The sequence below is a fragment of the Poecile atricapillus genome, chromosome 4 (assembly GCF_030490865.1).
Source record: "Poecile atricapillus isolate bPoeAtr1 chromosome 4, bPoeAtr1.hap1, whole genome shotgun sequence".
Taxonomy (NCBI): Eukaryota; Metazoa; Chordata; class Aves; order Passeriformes; family Paridae; genus Poecile; species Poecile atricapillus.
In genome coordinates this window covers 61,493,984-61,509,121 of record NC_081252.1, presented here as the reverse complement: position 1 = coordinate 61,509,121, position 15,138 = coordinate 61,493,984, and the positions used below count along the sequence as shown (strand labels likewise).

Below are 15,138 nucleotides of genomic sequence, written 5' to 3'. Positions count from 1 at the left end.
TTCTGGAAGGAACTGTCACACATAGTGTTGTCCTCTTTTTTATTTCATGATGCTAATGCCTAACTGGAAAGACACCTTTATTTTCATAACATCCTTAGCCATCCATAGAATTTTAGCTGTCATAATGGATGCATTTATTTTAAAACCCAATTCCTAACATGTTTTATCAAGAACACTTAAAATTGTAATTTAGGCAGCACAAATAATATTCCACAGCATGTTGCATTCACAGTCAACCTTAAGATACCTGGAGGTTTCTCCTATATGTAATTGACTTATGCTATTTTCTTCAAGGAACCATTGGCTAGTTGTCCATCCGTCTTCAATTCCCTAAATCCCGGTATCTTTGGGGACCTGTCTGATAAAGCTCTTTAGTTCCACTAGTTAGTCGTTAGAAAACATTCTGCAAATCATTATCACAAAATGATAACTTCAGAGAATCATAGGTTGAGGCAGCTCTCAAAGACAAGAGTAGCTTTGCAGTGACGTAAGCCAGCTTGTCCTTATGACCCTCAGATGTATCTCATCTGGGACTTGTATTCAACAAGCATGCTTAAATAGTCCATAACTCAATCTTCACTATGGGTAGTCATTTTCTGCCCCAAACTCCTATGTGAGTGTTGTAGGAACAAAGACTCTATGAGAACAGACCTTGCCAGTGAAGAGAATGTTACGGTTTTAAGTCACCTCTGCTTTATCAGTGTTCTTTAAGACTGGGTCACCTACCCTGTTCAGCAGTGGCTCCATCTTTTTCTTGGTGTTTGTTCAGCTTTGTGTGCGTCTGTGGAAGCCATTCCTAGTGCCCTTCCACACCTCACCAATTTTAACTTTGGTTTAGGTTTGGCTTTTTCTTCCCTGCTTGTCTGCTGCACACACAGGGCCAGCTGGGACCCTGATCCCATAGTTCCTGACTTTAGAGACATCCAGGTGTTGCTACATCCAGAATGGGCCCTTAAAGACACATTCAACCCCTTGCTCCCAAGTCATGTCACCTGCTCACCAGCTCACACAATCACTCCCACACCCACACTCCCTGCAGCCACCAGCACCAGGGACACGGACCCACTGCTACTCACACCCTGTACACAGAGTGATCATACCCGGGCACACAGACTGGAAAACCATCACCCAGGGAAGAGCTGGGAAGGAGCTGAAGAAGTCAGGACAGACTGGCCCAATCAGGCACAGAGCACAGCCAAGAGAACTGTCCAGCCAACTATTTATACACAGTTTCCCTTTTAAGTCCCTTACCTATTTTACAGCTCTTGTTCCTCACAATCTACCTAAATCCCTCTTGTCCCACCTTTGCTTCCCCTCCTAAACATCTTGGTATAAGTCTTCTGTGATCATGAACTGCTTTTCTCCTGCATTCCACAATATATCCCAGGAAGAATATTACTTGGTTTCCCCACCCTGCCATTGTGTCTCCAAGCTTCCTTGTGGGCACTCAGATAAGCTTCACCACATAATTTAACAGTCTGCATTCCTCCCAGATAGCCCATCCCTGCTTCCGCTCTCCCCTAATTCTTTCTTCCAACATTTGAGCTTGGTCAGGAATTTCTCATTTGTCCAAGCTGGACGACTGCCACAGCTTTGACTTCCTGCCTTTTGGAACAGGCTGCTCTCATGCTTTGAGACCGTCCTTTAATCAACTTGTTCTCTCTGGCCTCCTTTGATGTTCAGTGGCTCCTGAACATCACATCCTGGGTCACACCCACCAGGTCTCTGGAGAAGCCACAGTCATTCAGTCACAAATGTTTCCATCACACCAAACTTAGTGCATTTACAGTTTTCCTTCATAAAGCTATTTTTCAACATTCCCTAAGCAGTAATTTTTGACCAATATTCTGTTCTGATCATAAAATTTCCCATCCTGCTGATTGACATCTAGAAATGGGTCACTGACTCCATGAGTTTTGAGAATACTACTAGATCAATTCATCCCCCATAAAACATAGGGGAGCACCACTTATCTACTGCAGCAGGTCACTGAAAGACAACCCAGCCAGTGCTGGTGCACAGCACCAGAGCACTGAACTGATCTGCCCTGAGAGGTTGGTTTTGCACATACAAACTGCAGAAGTGGGGCTGAGGCAGAGAGCTACAGAAGATGGCAAAAGAAGCTGCGAGCATGGAGGGGGAATCTTCATGAGCAGCCCAAGCAGGTCCGCTGGGCACCATGTAAGCTTCTTCCCATTTGGAGATGTGACAGGTGATTGACAGATGGACCAGATCATCCAGTGACTCACACAAGAATAAAATAGCTTTGTGCTGGTGGCCTTATGTCATCCTCCACCCTGCCCTTTAGCAGTGCACAAGTATTGTATTTGAGAAAGAGGAGGGCAAAGGGATGGGGGAAGGAGTCTGGCTTGAGCCTGTGCAAATACAGGAGGGTTTTGTCTCGAATCAAGAGCTCTCATTTTAGATGTTGCTTTGTCACGTCCTGTTGTGCTGGCTCTTTCTGGTTCTACAATTCCAAATCAGTGTATCAGCCTTGGGGTGCAGTCCAGCATTAAGCTCCTTATGCATGTACTTTTCCACATTAGCTACACAGAAACCAGAAGCACTATCATATTTGTTAGATTTTATCTGTATTGTTATTTCTCTCTTTCCTTAATACCCTCAACTTCCTGCTTAAGTTTCGAGAAGCAACTACATCCTGTATAGCCAGGCATTGCATACAGGGTAGTAAAAAGGTCACCAACAAAAGCTACAAGGCACAGTGGTGACATTTGGTCCTCCCACACTCTCCTCATGTGAGAAAGCATAGGAAAAAATAGTCAATTCCAGTCGAGAGAGAGCAGAATGCATTATTGAGAGGACACAGGCATTGTGCTCATCAGCACAGGCTGATCCTGCACTCTTGTTTCCCCACCCAAACCCCTCTGCAGTGCATGAAACAAAACAAACCAACTTGCACATGAAAAAAAGAGGCTGCTTACAAGTGATACTGATGAAAGAGAGGGAAAGCCCCAGCAGCCTGTATTGGGCAAACTACAAATAATGATTCATCAATTTCTAGGATGAACTTCTGTGCCTTGGGCCCAGCAGCTTGAGCCTGTTGCTCTGTGGTCATAGAATCACAGAATCACTTAGGCTGGAAGGGCTTCTAAGATCATTAAGTCCAATCATTAACCTAACAAGTCAGGTGGGTCTGCTCTTGCCTGCTTGGATGACTTGTGCATGAAGCAGCCTGGATGACTTCCCAGTTCCAAACCAAGGGGGTTAGCCCCAAAACGTGCCCTCAGCATGGAGCAATGTGTGTGCATCCACAGCTAGATCCAGCAATGACAGTGGTGAGAGCTGGTGTTCTCCTGCCCAAGCTGTAGCGTGTACAGCAGCAGGTAATGGCAGTGATCTGCCCCATACCTCTCCTTCCTAAGGAAGGGCAATATTCATCATGATAACCTTACTTGCAGCAAAAATAAGGATAAAGGGGCCATACTGAGAACACTCAGAGAGTGTATAGTCACATTTGTGTGTAATATAGGTATCTGGATTTGGGAAAGTGGTTTCACACTTTCTATCCAGCAATTCTTAAATATAAGGATGCCTAAGATATAATAGTGGTGTTTCTGTTTGTGCTGAAAAGTCTTAAGTGCTTTAACACAAGTATATTAGCAAGTCCACAAGTGTCCATTCAGAGGCAGATATCAATTAAGAAATTACTGATCTTCTCAACAAATTAGTTCAGGAGCACCCCCTCACAAAAATTCAGTAGCAGTGAGACAATGTGCATGCCCCCCACCACACAGAAAGCATTCCTAGTGTCAAAGACTGGTGCACAACTAATTTCTCTTCAATTTTTCAGGATACTTAGAAGAAGAGCTCAGGACTGAAATCTTAGGGATCTAAAAAGCTGCAAGTGTCTAAAATAAAACAGTGAAAATACAGCTACGTGTCTTTAAACTCAGTGGTCAATTTTACATCTATATTACTGGTTGCTTCAGTGAACTATTCAGACACAGGTCAGGTACAAATTAAATCACCATTTAAAGAAGACAAGAATTCAATGTAGTAGTCCAAAGTTACAAGAGAAATGCAGCAAACCCTCAGTTTTAGTTGCTTGGAGGAAGCTAAGTCTATCTCTACATTTGCTACACAATTTGATGCAGGGCAGTTGTGTGCTAGCAGAGCCCTGCACTTTGTATACAAACCACACAGGAGACACAGAAAGGCTTATGAGCTTTCAGGGTTATGAACCTTGAGCTTCTTTATGCAACAAGGCACAGAGACAAAAGGAGGCAATATCCTTTAAAAAGACTGAAAAAATGCTGAAAAGATTAAAAAAAATAAAAAAAAATATTATGGAGCATTGTAGTATCAGATTAGCTGGCAAAGGTCTGAAAGGCAGTTACATCATCCATCATCACATAGATTTTATATTGCACCAGCAGCATGTGGTGTCACTTATTTAGCACAGCACAATACTTTGTGTCACTGCTGTTTGCAGCCTTGCAAGTAGGAAGAGAATTTCCCTTGAGCCTGGTTTACAAAATAAAGGAGGCCTATGCAATCACTTCACTTGCTTCTCTGTTCCTCTGTCAGTCTACTTCCTCCCAAATTCTCATAAACTAATTAGCCAATTTCAGACAGAATCATATGTACTGGGCTGAAGAAGTCTTGTTCTTGTTATTTCTGTGACTAAAAGCCACACTATCCTGTTCTGAAGAGATTAACCCTCCCTGATATCTATACTTAAAGTTGAACACATAATAAGGCATTTTGTCATCAGAAGTAATCTTAAATAATTTACAGGAGAAGCAAGTGTAATTAGAGTAGAAATCTGTGTGAAATAACATAAAGTGATCAAAACAATATGACAACACTGAAGAAGAAAACTGGGTAACATCAACCAGGTGAGCAAAAAAGATTTGAGGTTGGGAAGGGAATGCTGATCTCAAACCATCTCCAGGCAGCTCATCTGGCAAACAGAAGTATAACATGTCCCGTGTTCCCAGCAGCAGAGGTGGCTTTGCAGAAGACACAAATGGGGTATTTTTCATGTGTTTTAGATGGCCACCAGTGCAGGTTCAGAGCTGAGGCACCATTGTCTCTCTGCCAGTCTTTGCCTGCCTATAGCTCTAGGTTAGGTGCTGTGGGGACTGCCAGCAGGAATTAAAGAGCAGCTTACAGGTTAAATAACTCCTATGTGCTTCAGGTCATGCACTGGGCCCACAGCACAGCTCACCAGGAAAATTTGCATTTTAGCAGTGTCTGTAGAGGAGGTAAAAGAAAGAAGAGATGAACTGGATGCCCAGACATCAAGTTACAAAGGCTTTTTTTGCAGGAATTGGTGTGTGTGATTAGATGGCATATATTTCTTCACAGCTGTCACCTTGTGCTATCTGGTTTCCTTGTCCCAGCCCTTTTATCACTTCATTTTAGGCATTCATCTCAAATTTTCTCTAAATGTTGCAACAGCATTTGCCCTGTGAAATTGGGATACAGTGAGATTACAATCACTGCTATTCCAGCAAAATCCAGGAAATATATCATTTCTTTAATTATTATAACAGCATCTACTCTTTTCAGACCAAGTTCTCTCACTTGTAAGTTCTGCTGAGAAGCAACATCCAGAAATTGCAGGTGTCCACAGTACTGGGAGTGTTTAATGGCACTGTGGATATTGTGATTATTTTGGAAAGATTCTGTCATACCTGCTGCACACCACCTTTTATCAGCAACTTCTGAATCCATGAAGGATTCTTTCTCTCCTCAGCCATGCTTTGGGTGCCAGAACTATCTACATTTGACAGTAAAGAAAGAAAAGGATAATCAAAAGTTTGAGTGATCAATGGGAATAGCTGGAGGATGATCTTTTATTCCTAGTTGCCTCAAAATTATCATCCACAGAACTCTCAGGCAGCACTGGGAGCTTGCTGCTTTTGTCTTACAATACTCCTATGCTGTTGTACTTAATATGGAACCACTTTTATCAAGTTCCCTGCTACAATACCTGGTGTCAAGGCAGAGGCTGGCAATTAGGTTCCTGAAGTATTTCTATCTTCTGATCTTTTATGCACACTTTCTAATCATCCCACCTGAAGATTTAGTGTACAGGCTTTCAAAAAAAGTACATACACCTTGAAAAGATTTGTTTAGATTTGATATATTGGAAATTCACACAGCTCAGAGGACTCCAGAAGCTGGCTATCAGTTTATGAGATACAGTGCTTTCAAAAACTGTGATTTTCCTTATAGAATGGAAAAATAAGCACTAGGAAAACAGTTGTAGAGGAATAGAGATCCATGAGCCGTTAACTGCAGTCATGGGGGAAATCCTTGGATTTCAGTAGAATCCTGTTTAGAGAACTGAATTCCTGTGGATTAAAGTCATTCAGCTTAAGGTCATTGGCATTGGAAAACTATTCAGGAAAGAAGTGAAGTCCAGCTCCCTCCACAGACCTAAGGGAATGCAAGGCCCTTGCACTGCTTTTCACCTCCTTTCAGCCTTCCTCATTTATTTTTACACTCTGTTCTTCCCTCCCACTGCATTCATGGAATACTGTTTCATCTCTTTTTTACTGAGGCACTGTTATTACCTTAATCATGACTCTTGTGGAAATACTCAAGGCCAGAAAGTTTGCAAGGAGTGATTCCAATGATGAACTTTCAATGATGAAATTTTCAAGATGAATGCTTGCATTCATGCTGGGAAGGAATCTACCACCTTCTGAAACACTGGGAGTACGAGCTTTTACTGCTTTTTAGTGCTGCCTGCTCGACTCTGCTTGTCCTTTTTATTCATTGTTATTAGACTGCCAAGGCTTGCTGAAAGGAGGCTTGACATTTACTTGTCTTTGACACTCCTTCTGTAATTCAAGGTGTTACAAAATCAACAGCAAGGACACCTTCCAGAGCCTCGGAGTTTGCACTCACTTTATATACTTATTCATTCCTGGTGAATCACTGTCATATTTGAAGAGAAGAAAAGATTTACACAAATCAGGCTACTGAAAAATAGCATTTTTAAAGTTTTAAACCTTTAAATGAACTATTCCATCATTCCACTCTTAAAGTGACTCTTACATTTACTGAAACTATGTACCTTCAATACCCAGAGCAAGCAGAGATTGCAGTGTTACTGCACAAAGTGTTTAGGATAACTAGCTGGTTTTCCCAACATGATATTTTCTTAGTTTATGAAACTAAAATTACAGGAAAAAACAAAAACAACAACAACCAAAAAAAAAACAAACCCAAAAAATATTAAATTCAAGAACTTCACTTGTATTTGTATATAATAAAATAGTTCGCAGTTCAGCTGTGAATACCTTGTGTTCACATTTATAGGGTGGTGAAAATAAAGAACAATCAGTGGAGCCTGTCAAGGAAAACCCATGTGCTTACTGAAAGGAATATGGGGAAGAACTTACTTTATGAGTTAATTCTTACTGAACTCCAGCCTGCATAGCCCAGCCCCAAACCCAGGGGAAGCCCTGGCTAAAATCCAGGAAAAACACTGCTGAGGATCCAAGGAATCAGAGCCATGATCTGTGTGGAGCGTGTCCCTCACAGGAGGAACCTGAATGGAACTGAGCGAGGCTGGGGCAGGAGGGTCAGAGCGAGCAGAGAAGGGGGACCCTCTGTCCATGGCAAGGCCCAGGGCAGCCCTATCCCAGGAAGTGGGCAGGGAGCGGATCCTTGAGCTGCTGCACGTTTGCGCTGCCCTCGCTCAGCCAGGAACCCCCTCATTGCCCAGGGGGAGCTGGTGGCAGTGGGGAGTGGGAGAGGAAAGAAGCGGAACACAAGGATCTGTCCTACAGCCACATGGACTGTGATGCCATGTTCATGGGCTGTGCCAAATGGCTGCCCTGTTGGGAACAGAACCAGAAACCTCCATCAACATCCTAATTTACTGCTCCAGAGAAAGAAAAATTCCAAACTTTAATTCCAAGGAGGATAATTTAATATCTCCTTGGCATCTAGAGATCTATTACCTGAATCCAGTCATGAGTTTCCTTCAGGTCTCCACCCTTGGGACCAGTTAAAAGACAGTGGGGTTAAACTCTTTCTCACTTCTTAAATCTGGATTCTCCCATTCCATAAAAGCCTTTTGGTTGCCACAGCCTTAACTTGCTGTGAGGCCTTAAGGATTAGAGAGCCTCCTACTCTCCTCACCATTAAAGCTGTGGCTGCACAAGTTTGCAAACAATGGGGCCACCTCTGGCCAAGTGGTCTAACATTTTAGAAAAAGGGGCCATCGATCTTCAAGAACTGCCCTGTAGTGTTCTTGCACTAGAACTCCTTTGGCCTGCTTCTGTTCAACATCCACATAAAATTCAAATTCTTTTTCCCTGTTTGGAAGGGCTAGGGCAGGTTCCTCAGTTCATTTGCTTTTTAACACTTCAAAATTCTGTCAAGTTCTTACCCGGCAGGAGAGCAGTGCTATAGGGAGACATCCATGGCTCCAAAAGACCTGCCTTTAACAGTGACTCTAACTGGCTGTAATCCCTTCCTTCCCTCCCTTGAAATAATGTATTGCTTTTTAGACAGCACTTGTCCTGGTGGCTTCAAAGGGATTTGGAAGGTTCCATATCTCATTTTCCACATTTCCTTGGGACTGCCCACACCTGTGGGTTTACTTCAGCATAGGCCTTCTCAGACCTAAAACGGTGGTAGCTTCCTTATCCCCTTTCACAATATTAATTCACCTGGCTCATGGGTGATAGGAAGGCAGTGCAGGTTCTATTTCAGGATTTGAAGAGGTGTTTTAATTGTGTCCCTCAGAGAATCCTTCTGGAGCAGAAATCCTGGTGTGAAATGAACGGGGACAGGGAGTGAAGAAGAACTGACTAATGTGATATGGGAATGTGTCTTGCTGGGGATCCAAGCCAGCCGAATTTCACCCAGAAAAAAAAGGCATTAAGTTCAAGCCTTTGGAAGCATTTGTTTAAGTTATGGCAAAGAGAAAGGGCTTATGGCAGTTAATATGTTAATCAACTCACCCCTTATAAGGTTATGTTTCTAGAATGTTCCCGGTTCTCTCCCCTGATTGGTTGTTATTTGTCGCAGAATTTTGCATATTTCTAACTCCAGTGGTAGGACCCATGCCCTCTGACTCCGCCCTCAGACCTACCCTATAAATTTTTGTGTCTGCCCGTAGTCCTGGTCTTTGGAGTTTGTCCCTATACTGCGCACGGTTTATGGGCATCGTCCCTATTTTATTTCTCATTAAAGTGTTACTTTTAGGCGGACACAAACTCTGTCATACCATTTCCTTTTATTTGCGCCTCAATTCCCTGAAGTCAAAGAACCCTAGAGTATCAAAGGTACGGGTTTTCAACGGGATAGCATCCATTTTATTCCCAGTAATAGGCACAGAACTGGATTTGAATTCAACTTCCGATTCAGCATGGGAATGTAGTGGATAGAACACCGATGGTTTCCATGTTGCTCAGCAGGGCTTGTCCTGTTCAAGGACTTTGCAATGCCCTATTGGACAATCCATGTCCCATGCTCTGCCAGCAAGGAGGCGACACTATCATTGTTCCCCTCCTCATCTCTGTGTCCCATTTTGACAAGAATCTTCCTTCCTCTCTGCTCCAGAGGGTGCTCGAGTGCCCACAGGGAACCCCTTCCTCACTCCTGTGGAACTGGTGAGCACTGGGATGATGCAAGGCCATGATGTCACACAGCTGTCCTGGCCACAGCACTGTGACATCACCGTGCCAACCCTATGTAAACCGGGCCGGCGCCCCCAGCTGCCAGTGCAGTTGTGAGTGGACGTGCCGTAGCGATGGGTGACGGTGGCGTCCTGATGGCTGCACTTGTCCTGCTGCTGGCTGTTGTGGCTGTCTGGTGGGCCATTGGCCTCTGGCAGCTGTGGAGGCAGCAGGCAAAGAAGCGATGCAGGTTTAGGCTCAGAGGCCCATGGAGGAACTGGGCAGCCCCTGCGGCTCCCAGGTTTGCCAGGCCTCGGGCGACCTCTCGCCAGTGGCCAGGTGCTCCCACAAGCCCTCTGGAGAGCTCCTGCAGCTGCGGTCCCTGCATGGCAGTGGCCCTAGAGCTGCAGGAAGTTATGATCCAGATCCGGGCACAGAATGGGACATCTGTGCCACTCTGCTTTGGGATGTGGCAGGCACTGTGGACACAACTGGAGAAGCTGATGAAGCGAAGCCACCTGCCCTGCTGTGGCTCGCCCAGCTTCTCCAGAAGCCACCATCCCATCAAGAGGCTGCTCCCACCAAGACTGGCCATCGGTGGGAGAGCCTCAACCCTTGCAAGGATGGCACACCAGAGAAGACCCGCCATCCATGCAAGAGGTTCAGGCTGTCAGAGGATGTCCATCGTGCCAGGAGCCTCTGCTACCTCTGACAGCCTCCATCTCTCAGAGAGGCTCAGCCAGACCTGTCAGCCTGCAGAAGGTGCAGAACCCAGGGACAGGTCTCCCAGCTCCCATGGACCCTTGGCCCTCGACAACATGGGCGCATCCCTGACCACTGACATGGCCAGGGAAAGCCCACAGATCCAAGTGGGAGCCCAGCCCGATCCAGGGGAGTCATACCAGGAGCAGCTGGAGGAGCAGAAAGTGTCCTGGAGCCAGCAGCTGCTGGACCACAGCTCCCAGGTCACGGTGCTGGACGTGCCAGCTGGCATCAGCCCGTGCCTGGTTGAGGAGGCAATTCCCGAGGGACCAGGGAGTTTCCTCCATCTCCAGGAAGCTGCTCCCATACAGCCACCAACGACCAGCAAGGCTTCCGAACAAGCAGGTGAGATCTAAGGAGCTGTCTGAGGCTCCCATGGGGCTCTTGATGGCCATTCCCAGGCCAGGCCAGGCCAGGCCAGGGCTTCTGAGAGTAGCCTAGTGGCTGGCTGTTTTCAGAAGCCCCTGATGCCACGGCTTCAAACAAGCCCTCTCTGCTTTGCAGCTGCTCCTGGGACCCCCCTGTGTGAAGCCTCGGGCTGTAGCCCCGGCCGTCCACACGGGCAGAGTCCAGCGCAGGACGCCGGGGACAGCGACGGTGCCGCCCTGCCCCGCTCCACTCGGGCTCCTGCAGCCCCCTGTGCGCCCTGTCCTGGCCCAGCTGTGCCGCTCGCCAGCCCGACGGCGGAAAGGCTGTGGCCGCTGCCCGGCGCGCAGGAGGAAGCAGGTGAGAGCAAGGTGGCCGGTGCTGGCTGGGACCGCTGCACTGGCGGGCACTCGGGGGGTTGGTTCCTGGGAGCGAGGCTGACGGCTCGGTCTTGGCCGCAGGGCACAAGAAAGAGCTGTGGGAGCTGTACCAGCTGGGCCCGCAGCTGGGGAGCGGTGGCTTCGGCACCGTTTTTTCGGGAACCCGACTCTCCGACGGGAGCCCGGTAAGTGGCCGAGACGGGCGGGCGCGGCAACAGGGCCGGGGGCGGCGCGGGGCAAGGCTTGAGCTCAGCCCCCCTCTCTCCACGGCTTGCAGGTGGCCATCAAGCGCGTGGCCCGGGACACGGTCCTGCAGTGGGACGAGCTGGTGAGTGAGCGGGGCCAGCGGGACAGAGCGGGCTGTGGCAAGCAGGGATAAGGCCGGGGCCGAGAGCGGGGCATGGCCGGGGGCAGCGGGCGTGGGCTCAGCGAGCGAGGCTGAGCATCGCGGGCCCGGGGATGCCAAACAGCGGTGGTGGGTCCAGGCAGGGGGACCTCCCAGTCACCCCCCGGGCGGGAGGAATCCCAAGCAGAGGGGAGGCTGCCCAAGGCGGGACTGGGGCATCCCGGGCAGGGGAATAGCAGCCGCAGGGCAGCATCAGGCCCTGTGATGGAGGCATTGTCTCGTCCTCACAGCCCGACGGCACCTGTGTTCCAACGGAGATCGTGCTCATGAAGAAGGTGGGCTTCGGCTGCCACAGAATCATCCAACTCCTGGACTGGTTCGAGCTGCCCGACAGCTTCGTCCTGGTGCTGGAGCGTCCGGAGCAATCTCGAGATCTCTTGCGCGTCCTGGTGGAGCAAGAGTTCCTGAGCGAGGAGGCGGCACGCTGTCTTTTCTGGCAGGTGCTGGAGGCCGTATGGCACTGCACCGCCTGCGGCGTCCTGCACCGGGACATCAAGCCGGAGAACCTCCTCGTGAACCCGGAGACTGGCGAGCTGAAGCTCATTGACTTCGGTTGCGGCACCTTCCTCCAGGAGCGGGCCTACACAGAGTTTGCCGGTGAGCCCAGAGCGCGGGCCCTGCTCCCAGTACAGGCACTGCACGGCCCCATTCCCTCCTGGGCCGCGGGGTGCGGCATTCTGCCGGCTGCCCTGTGGCAAGGGGCAGGTGCTGTGCCCCAGGAGCCGGCTGCCGGCGCTGCCGACAGAAAGGGGCTGCAAAAGCCGGGCCCCGGATCCTCGGCTTGGCAGGCCTGCAAGGCCTTGGGCTGCTCCGCTGGCCTTGTCAGCCTTGCAGAACGGTTTCTTGGCTTTGGCCCGTTGTCAGGGGGAGGGAGGGAGGCAGGCCTTGGGGGGAAGTTGTGGCCACGGCTGCAGCCCCTGCCTCTGGCAGGAGGCTGGCGCCAGGCTCTGGAAGGCAGCAGCCTGCGCCTGAGCCGCGCCGCCCGTCTCCTCTAGGAACACGCTCGTACTGCCCGCCCGAGTGGATCGGCCTGCGCTGCTACCACGGCGATGGGGCGACCATCTGGTCCCTGGGCGTGCTGCTGTTCGAAATGGTGTGCGGGTTCCTGCCATTCGAAAACGAGCGTGACATCGTGTTGGGGCAGCCCATCTTCCCGCAGGAGATCTCTCCAGGTTGGTACGCGGCCTGAAGAAGGCAGGCTTTGGCAGGTGGCACCGCGCAGCCCGGCCCGGCCCTCCCGCAGCTGCGCGGGACGTCCGTGTGCCCTCAAGGGCCGGCTGCAGCAGGTGGCCCGTGCCGGGCTCGGTGTGGCACGCTTGGCTGACGTAGGGGGCCCTTGCTTGTCCTGCCGTGCCGCTCTCCCGCCAAGGGCAGCTCCGAGTACACGCAGCGTGGCCCGGCTTCTGCAGGCGCCGGGAGCAGCTGGGCCGGAGCCTTCTGCAAGTGAGCGCCGCTTTCTGCCTTCTCTCCGCAGAGTGCCAACATCTGATCCGCTGGTGTTTGTCCAAGCACCCCATGGATCGGCCAGTGCTGGAGCAGATCTTCTACCACCCTTGGGTGTTGGGCAGGCATTTCTGATGCCTTGCCACAGCCTCTGCAGCACCCAGTTCCCGTGTCCCACGCAGGACTGAGGGCTGAGAAATAAAACAACCCGAAAGCCACTGCGGGCTGTCAAGTCTGGTCCTTGTTAGCAAGTTCAGCTAAGGGAACCTCTTGGGAAAAGGGATAATCAGAGCGTTCCCTTCAGCCTTTGTCAAGCTTTTGATGCCTTTCCTCCAGGTCGTAGTTTTATGTCTTCAAGCACAGGCTGTAGTACAGGTAGGAGGGGCTTTAGGAAGGCAAGAAATTCAACAACAGTGAAACAATCAACAGCTGCCCTTTTAAATTGACAGGGCCACTTGGGCTCTGTCTGTCCTCCTGTTCCCCTTGCGGGTGGCTGGATCTTCCTCCTTTGCATTTTCACCCAAAGCGGCAAATCTCAGTCAAAGCATTTTATGTGTTGATACATTGAGTTTCTGCCAATTTTATTCTCTGTTGTCCCCAGGGGATCTCGAGGGCTCTTTGTCCTTCTCTGATTTGGGGGTGCCAGTGTTGTCACCGTCCTTGCAGCCCCCGGCCATTCTCCATCTTCCTTAGGTTTTGAGATTGCCCTTGGGCTTGGGCTTACAGCTGCAATTGGGGCTGGCTTTGGGCTTAGGGCTAAAGGTAGCCTTGGGTTTAGGGCTGAGCATTTGGGAAGGGCCTGGAGTTGGGGCTGGCCGTGGAGTTAGGGCTGCCTTTTAGATTAGAGGGGGGATTGGGTTTAAGGCTAAATGTGGCATTTGCCTTTGGCCTGGCCTTGAGCTCGCGTTTGGGACTGGGATGAGGTTTAATCAGGGACCATGTGTGTTTCTCAAGGCGGAGTGAGATCAAGATGAGCACCAGGGTGAGGTTTGGGACCGAGCACACGGCCAGGGGCAGCTATCACTGCAGGATGTCCCTGGCATCGCCGTGGGAGGTGCCCCCTGCCCAGGGATCCAAAGATTCAGATAAACCCTGTTAAAGTGAGAGGTGTGGTTTTAAAGCCTGGGAAGAGTGGATTCTATGCTGTGCCTTGGGGACGGGCCCTGTGAGCCTGGGAGGGCTTGAGCCACCCCAGAGCCTCGTGGCGTGGCAGTCCAGGGAATCCTGAATTTCTGGTTTTGAGCTCCTGGGGATTCTCCCTTGCTGTGTTCCTATTAGTCCCTGACCTTAAACACCACCCTGGTTCTGTCCTGTACAACCCAGCACCCTGCCTCTGTTCGGCGCTCTCTGTCTCTGGATCGAAGCTGAGTTAATTCCTGTGGTGAATAAATGGTATCCTGAGCAGAATTGCGTCTTGTTCAGTCCCAGGCCAGTCCCTGGACATGATCCTGCAGGCCTGAAATGCAGCAGATGGTCACCTGACAAACAAGGACAGAGACACTGTACAGGTTTTCTAATGCATCCTTGGCCTCTGTCTTCAACACTCATCCCTCCCTTCCCGGTGGAAAACACGTATTGTACCAAGAGACACTGCAAAGTCCTTGAAGAGGGCAAGCCCTGCTCAGCAGAAACCAAAGCACCCCTGACTGAACCACAGCATCCCCATCTTGAATCCAAACCCAGCATGTGCCAGCTATTGGGAAGAAAGGAACCCTATTGCAGGCAAAACCAGAGCAGTGGGACAACCATGAGCACTCTTTGGAATATCCAGATTTATTTTGAACAGAGGCTCTGCAGAAGTTGGTGAGCTGCTAAGAAAAAACTCTTGCAGTCCTCGCCAGCCATTTCAGGAGAGCTCCCCAGAGACAGAGGAACTTCACCTCCCTTTGTCTCTAGGGGATCTTCTCTGGCACAGGGTAGAGGTTGTTTGAAGTTCGTGCTGCTGCAGCGTCCTGGGAGCCGGGGGCTTTACGCTGGTGACACCAGCACTCTTCCTGATGTGCTGCCACTTGCTCCAGGGAAGGATTGATTGCAAGGGGCTGAGCTCCGGTTCTTATTTCCAGGCAGGTGCTGTTCCCCAGGAGCCGGCTGCCAGCGCTGCCGACAGAAAGGGGCTGCAAAAGCCGGGCCCCGGCTCCTTGACTTGGCAGGATAAAATAGTTCACAGTTCAAC

General features: G+C 49.7%; 1 protein-coding gene across 1 annotated transcript; it reads left to right on the top strand.

The window, feature by feature from the left end:
- The first annotated feature begins 10,269 nt into the window (after nucleotides 1-10,269).
- LOC131579041 (serine/threonine-protein kinase pim-1-like) lies at nucleotides 10,270-13,207 on the top strand. Its single transcript, XM_058838442.1, has 7 exons — nucleotides 10,270-10,715; nucleotides 10,875-11,096; nucleotides 11,198-11,301; nucleotides 11,394-11,444; nucleotides 11,753-12,119; nucleotides 12,518-12,694; nucleotides 12,997-13,207. The coding sequence occupies exons 1-7, from the start codon at nucleotides 10,286-10,288 to the stop codon at nucleotides 13,098-13,100; spliced, it is 1,455 nt and encodes a 484-aa protein (XP_058694425.1). The 5' UTR covers nucleotides 10,270-10,285; the 3' UTR covers nucleotides 13,101-13,207.
- Nucleotides 13,208-15,138: the final 1,931 nt, after the last annotated feature.

Excerpts from the sequence above, each read along its gene's own strand:
- LOC131579041 (XM_058838442.1), top strand. The coding sequence starts at position 10,286 with ATGTCCATCGTGCCAGGAGCCTCTGCTACCTCTGACAGCCTCCATCTC. Across the intron at positions 11,445-11,752 it reads TCCTGCAGTGGGACGAGCTG|CCCGACGGCACCTGTGTTCC; the intron begins GTGAGTGAGCGG and ends TCGTCCTCACAG. Across the intron at positions 12,695-12,996 it reads CCCGCAGGAGATCTCTCCAG|AGTGCCAACATCTGATCCGC; the intron begins GTTGGTACGCGG and ends TTCTCTCCGCAG.